This window comes from Lonchura striata, chromosome 1 (assembly GCF_046129695.1).
Source record: "Lonchura striata isolate bLonStr1 chromosome 1, bLonStr1.mat, whole genome shotgun sequence".
Lineage (NCBI taxonomy): Eukaryota > Metazoa > Chordata > Aves > Passeriformes > Estrildidae > Lonchura > Lonchura striata.
In genome coordinates, this window is record NC_134603.1 from 152,862,307 (window position 1) to 152,873,711 (window position 11,405).

Below are 11,405 nucleotides of genomic sequence, written 5' to 3' on the forward strand. Positions count from 1 at the left end.
TGAAATGTGAGGAAAAAGGAAGCCCATAACTATGCACTCATGATAAACCTGATTAAACAAATCCAGTTAAAATCTCATTCCTTTGTGGATCAGCACAGACCTCTACACAGATGCAAATTGTTTTCCAGTTATGCTGTAAACCCCCTCCTTCTGGGACTTTCCAATTTATGTCAATGTGTAATTAGCAAATGAATTGCTCTGCAGATTGCATTCAGTATTCTTTTCCTTTTCTTTTCTTAATTTCCAAACTAACATAACCTTCCCCCCTTTTCTCCACTTCCAAAACTCTCAAAATCATTTTCAACTTGTGGATTCTCAACAAAATCAGCTTCACATCATAAAAAGTAATGAGAACTGGCAGCTGGCCAACAAATGACTTGGCAAAGGTAATGATCTTCCAGCACCCATAACCCAGCAGAGGAACACTGTCAGTGAGTTCAGGAAAAACACAAGCACAAACACCTGATGTGTTCAGTTGGTCACTTTGTAATGAAATTTGACCCTTCCTGCCTCTACTGCCCCAAACCTGAAAGGTTCAAGGCCAGGCTAGATGGGGCTTGGAGCAACCTGATCTAGTGGAAGGTGTCCCTGCCCATGGCAGGGCTTAGAACTGGATGACGTTAAATATCCTTTACAATCCAAACCATTCTATGACTGATGACACACAATTCATATGCTGAAACACAATCAGTACCTTTATAATACTGGTTTTCAGTACCTTTAAAAGGTTGCATCAGTTATAACAAATGCAAATTGCTGCCAGTTAATCCTGTTTAGGAACTCCCAGATACACAGTTTTGGAAGCCATTTCTTCACAGGTTATGCAGGTCACCTGTATGAGGCATGGGCAAATATTTCCTTTAACCTAAAAGGAACATTCTGCCTTTCACTCTGAAGCCATGTTCCACCCTGGGAAGAACCCTGGAGTACTTACTCTGTTATTCTGGCTATTTTTCATGCATCTCCTCCCTTTAAACACAGCACAACATCCACTGGAGGTGATAAAAGACCTTTATCTTCCTAAATTTCAACACATAGAACATCTCTCCTTATAAGACAACTCCTACACCAGCCTGGCCAACTTCCTTACAGAATTGTCCAGGGTTCCTTCTCACTGCACCACCTCATCCCCAAATATCCACTACAACTTCTTACAGGATCACAAAGCTGGAAAAGATCTCTGAGATAGAGTCCAACCATTAATCCAGCACTGACAAACCAGAATTATCCCTGGACACAGCCACCAAACACCTCAGACCCTGGAGCTTCAACAGCATCAGAGCACAGAGGCAGCTGCTGCAGTCTAGATCTTCTGATGAGAAGATAAAAAGGCAAGAAACCAAAACAAGGCAAGGGAGAGAATTTTAAAACCCCCAAAAGGTCAAAGATTAATTCCAAAAATCCCTGTGAAATACATACTTGAAGTGTTTTCCCTGAAATCCTTTACTTTACACTGCATTCATCAAATTCTTAATGTGCATCTTTAACCAATTTTACTTCAAAGAAGTCCCATAAGCCCATTTGTAAAAATTTTAAGGGTTTTGTGAAGGCATAATGAGATACTTTATAATTGTACCCCTTCTCTCCAGGTGGTAAATGTTAGACCTTTCTCTGTGCTTGGCTGAAGCAAGTATATAAATGATTAAATATCTTCTAGGAACGTTTCACTATTGAACTCTCCTCTGATGAATGCCTCTATCTCACTATCACTATGAAAAACTGGCAAACCAACTTCAAAATCTGCACCCACCATTCTGAGCTTTACCAAGGTGGACACACTGCAGAAACACCAGGAGGTCACAAAAAAGCTCTGAGAGCTGGAGAACCTCTGGGATGGAGACAAACAGAGGGTTGGGGGTGTTCACCTGGAGAAGAGAAGGCTCTGGAAGACCTTAGTGCCCCTTCCAATGCCTGAAGTGCTCCAAGAGAGCTGGAGAGGGACTTGGGACTGGAATGAGAGGCCAAAGGGGAATGGTTTAAAGCTGCCAGAGGGCAGGGTGAGGTGCAATATTAGGAAGAAATTCTTCCCTTGGAGGGTGGGCAGGCCCTGGCACAGGGTGCCCAGAGAAGCTGTGGCTGTCCCTGGATCCCTGGAAGTGTCCAAGGCCAGGCTTGGAACAACCTGCACAGTGGAAAGTGTCCTTGCCCATGGCAGGAGGTGGAACTGGATGGCTTTTAAGGTTCCTTCCAACCCAAAACATTCTGTGACCCTGTGAAAGCTTTCCAGTAATCAGATCCCTGGTAACCACATGTACGTGCACTCATGGGTAACGAATGCAAGTATGTAAATATTCAGGCATGAAAATACAAGACAGCTTTTGTGGACAGAAATAAAGCAGCACTGTCTGCCAATTGTTAAATGCATGCTCAGAATTACTTTGTCTAAAATTTGTATCTTTAAAAAAAACCTCTTTACTAACATTGCTTGAAAAAAACACACCTGAATTCTTCTATACGTGTCCACTGTAACAGCACCTTTGTGGCACAATTTCTTTATGGTGATTATGAGGATGGAAACTGATTTATCTACCCCAAAGTGTTCCCAAGGGCAGGAATTCATCCTCAAGTGCTGGAAGCATATCCCTCCCTCTGGCTCCCAGAGGCCAGGGGAGGAGTCCCACACACCAAGGGAACAGCCAAGCTTTGCAAATCATCAAATAAACAAGAAAGTTTCAAATTTTACTGCTGATTACAGCAGGCCAGGAAACAGCAAGATTCTTTTTACTGCCAATTCCGCTGGGAATCCTGGAGGACAAGTCAGGAAGCAGAGAGCTGTGGGGGATGGGGGAGAGCATGGCAGCAAATAAAAATCAATACTTCGCTTGCTACCAGGAAAATAAGGTTTGCAACAGTGGCAGCAAACATCTGGCCAGCTACCCAGCAGAGAGGCCTTGACTTTAAACAATATCATCAATATGCAAACTGTAACTGCAGGCTGAGGTTCATGAAATATTTGCCTCCTATGAACTTGTGCTGATATTTTAGAAATATTTTAAAAGTTACATAGGCATTAGATTTTGACAGGTCAGGAATCCATTATTTGGGGCTGCTCCTCTGCACAAAATAGGTCCTGCAGAGTCTTATTTTCCCATCTGCCAGGCTTTAAATATATTAATAAACATTCAGAAGAGACTAACAGTTTCTTGAAAACATAAATAAAGAAAAAAAATCTAATTTCAACCCCCAACACCCTTAGAATCCAAGTCTATCGTATATTTATTCAGCTTTAGCTTGCCATAAATTTTCTGGAGAATAGAATTCTCATTTCTAGTGCAGCCAATCACTTCTAATAATTGGGTTCTTCTTTTTACAAATCACACTTTATTATCTTCTACAAAGAAAACAATAAGTGGCACTTTGCGAGTGATCATTTTGGTAACAGGCTAAATAAAGCCTACAAGCTTTAGAACAGGACTTTCTCTGCTCATTTGGTTAAACTTGGTATTTTTACTGCTTGTATCTGTTTTACACAGTAGCAGCTGGCACTGAAAGGACTGAACTGTACAAGACTCTTAGATTTTTTTCTTGTCTTACAACAAACATTGCAGAAATACAAAAAAAAAGGCCAAAATTATACCACAGCAGAGCACGTGGAATATATTTTCACTCAGATCTATTCAGAAGTTACTTATGCTTTCCATATTCATCCCATCCATGTCCATGCTTCTTCAAGTAAAAATAAAGCAAGCTCCCCCCTAACTCCAGCAAAAGCAGAATTTACAGATGAACATTTCCACTGTGAAACTCTTGAAAGTGTCTGTGATGACATTAGAGAACAAAAATCTTTTTTCCTCTGTGCCTGCCTGCAGCTCTGGGAGTTCAAAAATAATTTAAACCAAGTGAGATGTTTGAACTGAGCACTGGAAACAGGGCTTAGATCAGGAACATCCACTAGAACCAACCTATGGAGACCTAGGAGATGTTCCTGAACATTTCAGGGAGATTTTTCCAGCCAGGTTTCCACTGCTGAGAGGCATGGGATGGTTTACAGTCCTCACCAGCAATCCAGATGTGATCTTTATAAACATCTAAACAGCCTTGGCCCACTGGAGTTGTATCAGCCCTTCTCCTGTTTCAGCTTGGAAGATTCCATCCCTTTCTGGAAATAATTCTGAGCTGGGATAAGGGGACACACAAAACCACCCAAATGGGTGGGCAGAGACCATCAGACTTCATCAGGGAGCCCCCACTGCCCAGGAGTGCTCAGGGCAGGCTGGCAGCCCATCCCAAACACCAACACTATTCCCTGTCCCAGCAGCAGCCTCTGCCTGGGCTCCAAAGGCAGGATTTCATACCCTGCTCCATCCCCCAAACAGGCTGGAGCACTCTGGCACCTCTCTGCTCCTTCCTGGTCCTACATACATCCACATTCTTCTGCCCTCCCAGCAAGATACAGCCCCCAGGCAGGGAGGAGAAAGAGGGATGAGCCACATTTTCCCTTACTGATTCACACAGTGGGCAAAACCTAAGCAAAAATGTAGATAATTAGACCTGTCTTTGTTTTTCCTATTTTTTGTTTTGTTTTGTTTTAAATAAAATGTTAACTCTTGTTAACAGAAAAACTTCAAATTGGCTAATTCTCTGTTGGCTGGGCACAGGTAATGGACAAATTCAAACCCTAAGCTATCATTTCCATATCCAGGATTGCCTGAAGCTGGAGTTTTAATTGAAAATGTGATACTGAGCCCAAACCATGGTGGTCATTGCCAACAACTCAAAATTCAAAAGGTATCAAAAGTGGACTTGTTTACAGAGGGAAGAGCCAAGATTTGACATATACATAAAATTGTGGGATAGCTCTAACTTGGAACCATTTTCACATCAGAATGATAACATTTACAGGACAATCAAGCTCATAAATTAAGCATTCAATGATGGGCAAACAAGCTTCCCACAGTCAAACCTATCTATGAGGGCAACAGGAATGTCCTTCACAACAATGGCCAAGTCAGGGAGTTTCATTTCTCTTGGCCTTTTGCCTTTTCAGCATTTCAGTTTTTATCCCTTTAAAGAAACACAAATGGACCCGTTATCCAGAGGCTTATTTGGAATGTTCAGCTTAAACTCTGAAAGCTGAAGCGTGGCATCGATCACACCACATTTTACTGATTATGTCAGAAAATGCTATTTGCATTTCTGAATACTGAATTAACAAAATGTAGGTCAACTTTGTTGGATTTCTCTTTTTTTTTTTAAAGGCACGCTAAACTTCTGAACACTTCAGTTAAATCACCACACTGAAACCAGTATGGATTTTAGGTGACAACAGGCACTGTGAAGAAATGATCACACTGCAGGTTATAGACTGACTGAATATTTGATATTCAGGCAAATTATCATTCCCATTTGCCAGTGCACTTCTGCCTGTTAACTGCGGCCCTAAATCAAATCTTGGGTTACTACAGGTTACTACAGTCTCCCTGGAACATAAAACCTACTGTATGGCTACTCTGGTTTCATATAACAACTATGTCATTAGTTAATGATTTAAAATTTTACCCTCTGTGAGCAATCCACATTCCAGTGGACTGCTGGAGTGGTTTCCACATATTTATTTTTTTCCTCCCCTCTAAATGCTACTTTAGTGTTAAAATTCTGAAGTCAATATTATAAAAATCTGTTGAGACAATGTCTCAGGATCATTAACATATGTTCAAGTGTTTGAGTAGTCTGAATCCTGGTGATGTAATGGCAAAAAAGTACATCCAAAATATTTTCAGCTATATTCAAAATGGTTTTTTACTGAAGACACAATTAAAGACACTTATTTTGGCTTTTAACTTGAGATCTTCAGAACTCCTTATTTAAAATTATAATGAGTATTGCTCTCATTGCTGTTTTTTTCCAACTCTATTTGAAAGAAAAGAACGCAAAAAAGTTTGTGAAAACACCCCCAGAAATCACTCACACTGTGATTTAAAAAAAACTCTAATGGTTCAGGTTCCATTGTGAACCTTTTTCATGTAATTTATTGCAGAAGACAATTCACATCTGTAGGGACACCAAAACATTCTGTTACTCTAAATAACTGAAAATAGACACTCAGCTGACAGGAAAATTTTAGAGAAGTCAGGAAAGATGTAGCTGAAACCAGAAAACAAAACACCACAGCCTGAAGGAGGGACCTGAAGGACTGGGCTGTTTTTTGCTACTATTGATCCTGGCACTTGGAAACAGCCAAGAATTTGCATCATTTATGAGGATCAAATTCATGCAGGCAGGTAAAAAAAAGGGAAATTCATTTCTTTAGACTGAATGCCTGCTATCCATCCGTGACCACACTCTCAACATGACACTCAGAGCAGCTCTGTCAGCACTGCTCAGCTTTCTATACATTGAACCATACAGATTTTACATTAGAGGGCTATGAGTAATATGAATTAATACAAATTTAAAAATAAAATAACAGTTTGATTTTATCTGTACTGATTTATAGAGATCCAGACTTTCAGTTTTTCTTCATACTTTTTATTTATATTTCTCCTAGTTGCTCACATTTACCCCTGATAAAACAAACCTCTTTTCACATACTTAGGTCTCCATTTCAGCTTCAAGTTTGTTAATGTTCCCAATTTCCAGAAGTGACAGATGACCACAAATACAATATTTCTGCAAAGAACTATTATTTATGTTACTTTAAAAACTAACAGAGAATTGAATTCCCCATTAGTTTAGTGTTAAAAGTATTTCCAGGCTCCTACACATCACCTCCAGCTGGCAGAACCTAAGTTCCTATTTCCCAGAACTAATTTAACAACACAAATAGGGGCCAAAATCCATCAGCAGCACTAACACCACAGGCATTTGAGAACATTACAATAATAACAATAATAAAATATGATTGTAGCAAACCTTCCATGCTCAGCTTTCATCTTGACAGACAACTAAATCCAGTGCACCACCATGTGGCAACATATTAGGGAATGGTTCACATACCAAGACCTGTTTTTTTCCACCTTGAAAATTTTTTTGCTATTTCTTAAAAAGTAAATGTTAACAAAGCCTTCGTAGTGTTTAAAAGATCTCCCTTAACAAGTTGTCACAGCTTCACTCATCTCAAAGGCTATTTTTTAATACACCTGGACTAGCAAAAAAATGCTTGAGCGTTTTTATTTGTAAAACACAGTATTTACCTAAAAACGTAACTGCCCCAGGACCAGAGAACAAGCTCTGTTTCCTGCCAACCTCGTTCCCTCACACAGGAGAAATCTGGCAAAAGCCTATACTGCACATCGAATTCCTTTCAAAACATAAATACATTAAAAAAAATAAATCAAGATAAATGCTGGTCTCACATCTGATTAAAAGCTTAAAAACAATCTTGGGAAAAAAATCAAAACCTTGAAGGTATACACATGCATTATTTACCAGCTGCTCAGTTACTCTGGAACTGCCTCTCTCCAGCTGAACAACAAGAAAATATTTTTTTTCCACGAGAAACACCAACACAAGATCTCAACAACCCTAAGGAAACCCCGATTCCCGAAGCCAGCACATGCCACTTAGTACCCTGGAATTTACTTCTGCAGCCAAATGCTAAACTCAGAGGGGAAAAAAAGCCAGCTTTTCATTAAACTGAACAGCCTCGCCTCGCACAGCACAGCACTGCTGTATTTCACCTTATCACAAAATTCCAGAATTCAACCTCAGCTGATTCTGAGTTTCATGAAACAGAGACTTAATTCATCACGCCTTAACATATTTGTGAGCCATTTTGTACCAACACACTGAACTAGCAGCAAAGACTCAGGACAGCCTCCTGCTAGGAGCTTTATCTGGACTCCCCATCTCCGCTCCGGGCTCTTTCTCTCTCTCGGCTCACCGGACCTAAAGGCTCTGCTAAAACAGCCCCGAAATCTGACAGAAATTTGGGTGACGATGTGCAGCCACCCCAGGGAGGCAGGCAGAGCAACGGGTTCCCACAAGCTCCGTACCTCCAGCACTGGGAAAACCTGTCGTGGAAGAGGCTGGAGCAAGCAGTGCTCTCCTTCCAGAGCCCAGGACAGACAGACCCGCGGTTCTCCAGCTGCAAAAGTTGCTTTGGAGTGATGCGAAAGTCTTACCACAGAGCTCATCGTCAATCCAACCACGTTAAAAAAAAAACAACACACCCCAAAAGCTGAAAAAAAATGGTAATTCACCTCCTGCTTGAAGATGACGCTGGAGTTTCCTCATCTGCAACTCCAGGTCCCCTCCTTCCCCTCTCCCCCAGCCCAGCCCTGCTAACACGAAGCCTGAAAAGCTCTTTTTCTGCTACGAAGACCATCACGATTTTCTGCCAAAGACAAACCAATAGCAAGAACACAATGCACATTATGCAAGTTACTGCAGAGTTATGCAAGTTAGATGCATATTTTCACTCGCTCTGCCGAGGACGCCGAAGCCACTTGTTTGATGTGGATGCCTACTCTTATTCCGAGCTGTCAAATCTTCCTCTGCTTGTCTCAACTGGCTTGTTCACACTAAAATTTCAAGCAGTTGCTATTGGTATTAACGAAGCCCTTCCATTACATACAATAATCGAGGACATTAAAGCCACAGCATCTGAGCACAGTATCACTCATGTTTACCCCCAAACCAGGTCTTAGGAGACGTGGTAGGCAGAGCACAGCCCCTTATTTACTGCAGATATCCCACACTCCACATTGCCAAAACAGAGGAAAGCATCAAAAATCTCTTGAGCCAAACCAGGCCTCATGGTGGAAGTACCACCTCACTAGCAAAAGGAATTAAGAGAGTTACATAAACACTCCTATGCTGAAAAAGATAATTTTTTGTTCAAACACCCCCCGAACCTGATGGTTTGGGGTTTTTGTGATCTACCTCCATACTTCTGCAGTCAGCACTAGTGCAGCAAGAAGACACAGATTTCACATATGGCTTTACAGTCAAAAGTAACTGGGAGCAACTTCAACAATATAGGAGCCCTCACTATTTCCAAGACAAGCCAGACAAAAAAATGCAAGCTTTTTGGGCACTAAATCCATACATTTCAGTGGGAGAGCTATCAATCTATCATTTTAGACGACTGCTCAGAGATCTGACCATACCTACCAAGGAATGTGGAGACATACCACTTTATTTCTAATTTCTGCCCCTTCTCCCCTGTTTAACCAGCACTGCCTGTAACAAAGCATAGAAGTGACGTCCAAGTAACTTCCCAAAGGTGTGAACAAGCCCCCAGAACCTGAACCCTCCTGCTCACCCACCAGACACAAGCACACAACCACTTACAGCCCCAAGACTGCTCCAAGCTTCAGAAAGCAAACAAGGTTAAGGGCACTCCTCGACATCCAGACTTTTGAGGGAAGCAGCTCCTTCGGCCAGGCTGGATTCATCTCATTTGGGAGCAAAACCCAATCCAAGTGTGATGCCTTACGCAAGCAACAACTATTTATCTAAGGAGTTAAATAGAGCCTGCTTTTACAAGGAGCCTGTGTCTCATTCTGAGGAACACAAGTAACCTCCAACAAACCTGAAAGCTGCACAGATTCTGAAATGGGAGGCAGGGAGGAATACATGAAAGAAATCTGGTTACAAAAAAAAAAAAAAAAAGGAGAGCTGGAAAGAATTTAAGAATTAAGAATTTAATTACAGCGGATATTTCAAAACCTTCCAACACACCCAGCACAGGTATCCCTTCCCTGAAGCAGGGCACTAACTGCACAGGGACCACCTTATAAAGTTACCTCCCCAAACCTCAGGGAACAGGAGCATTTTTTTTTACATCACTGATGAAATTCGGTATTTAAACACTTTTAACAAGTTCTCAGCTATAACCAACAAGCAGTTTCAGAGTCCCTTCATTCAAATACCTTCATCCCACGAAAAAAAAACAAACAACAAAACAGCCCAAACCCAACAAGCAGTCCTCTATTCCCAGCAGCCTAGAGAGGATTATACGGCTACTGAAGAATGCGAGTTGTTACTACGTGCATTTTAAAACAGAAGGGGGGAAAAAAAAAATAATGGAAAAAGACAGAAAGCAGCTCACCTTTATCCTGAGTGCAGGACAGGATCTCCTCCTCTTTGGGGTTAGTCACCTGGGTGATAATGGACGGGTTGTCCATGGAAACAGAGTGAGATTCCACCTGGCTATTTCCCTCTCAGAGGCAGGCTTGTGTGCGGGGCGGGGGGGGCGGTGGTGGGGGGGAGCGGGTTTGTTTGTTTGTTTAAAAAAAAAAAAATCAAGGCGCAGGTTTGTATTTGAAAAAGAAAAAAAAAACTATCGGGAAAAAAACAAACAAACAAAAAAAAAAAAAACCACCCAAAACCTCAACAAGCAACTCCTCCAGGAGCGAAACCGAGGGGAAGGGGGTGGGAAGGACGCCAAACGCGATGCCACCGCGGCCTCCTGCCGGCGCCAATTCTGCACGGCGAAAGGGGCGGGGGGGGGGGGAAGGAGGGCAAGCCCCCCCCTTAAAAAAAAAGAGAATTAATCCAATTCACCCTTCCGGGAAGCCCGCCGAGCGCTTCCCCCCGAGCCCCCGCCGCCTCCCGAGGCGGGGGAAGCTCCCCCGTCCCTCCGCTCCGCGCCTCCCCCCGCGGCCTCACGCCGCCCCCCGCATCCACCTGAGCCGCCCCTACATGCCCCCCCGCCGCCCGCCCCCGCGCTTATCTCATCCCCGCGCCCCCTTCCTCCCGCGGGCAGCGCTCGGCGGAGCGACGCCGGGCCGCCCCCTCCTCCTCCTCCTCCTCCTCCTCCTCCCCCCGTTCCCGGGTCGCGGGCGAGGAGGGAAGCGCGGCGCGAGGGGAGGAAGGGAGGGGAAAGGGGCCGAGCCGCTCCCCGCGCTGCGCCACAACCCGCCCGCCGCCGCCGCTGCCGCCGCCGCCGCGCCCCGAGCCCGTGAGCGCGCCCGGCCCGCCCCGCGCCGGGTCCGGAGCGAGGGGCGGGAGCGGCAGCGCCCGGCGGTGCGCGGTAAACAACGGGGCGGGGCCGCGGTGACGGCGGAGGGCGGGCGCAGGGAGCCGTGAGGGCGCGGGGCGGGCCGGGCCGCCATTTCCCGCCTAGGGCTGCGCGGGAAAAAATAAATCACGGCGTCGGGTTGGTGTGGGTGGGGAGGGAGCTGTGGGATCATCGCCGAGGTGTCAGCACCGAGTGCCACGTGCGGGATTCCCTCCAGCGCCGCCAGGGACGGGGATTCCATCCCCTCCTCGGCGCGTCCTGTTTCTGATCTCTAATGTCGAGGGAATTGTTTCTAATGCCCAACCGAAACCTCCCCTGGCACAGTGCGAGGCTGTTCCTTCTCCTCCTGTCCCTTGTTCCCTGGCAGCAGAGCTGTCCCCTCCTGTGCAGAGCCACAGGTTCCCCCCCGATCCCCTTTTTCTCCAGGCCGAGCCCCTTTCCCAGCTCCTTCAACCCCTCCTGGGGCTCCAGACCCTTCCCCAGCTCTGTTCCCTTCTCG

At 44.4% G+C, this 11,405-nt stretch overlaps 1 protein-coding gene across 6 annotated transcripts in view; it reads right to left on the reverse strand.

Moving 5' to 3' along the window:
* CTDSPL (CTD small phosphatase like) overlaps window positions 1–10,409 on the reverse strand; it is a 76,225-nt gene extending 65,816 nt beyond the window's left edge. For 3 of the 6 annotated variants that reach the window (XM_077789575.1, XM_077789566.1, XM_077789583.1), the window contains exon 1: window positions 9,995–10,408. In XM_077789575.1, coding sequence (XP_077645701.1) covers window positions 9,995–10,070 — 76 coding nt within the window. In that variant the 5' untranslated portion in view covers window positions 10,071–10,408. Of the gene's footprint in view, window positions 1–8,141; window positions 9,015–9,994 lie in introns of those variants that run through there. The other 3 variants (XM_077789547.1, XM_077789540.1, XM_021555278.3) reach the window with 2 other exon arrangements.
* Window positions 10,410–11,405: the final 996 nt, after the last annotated feature.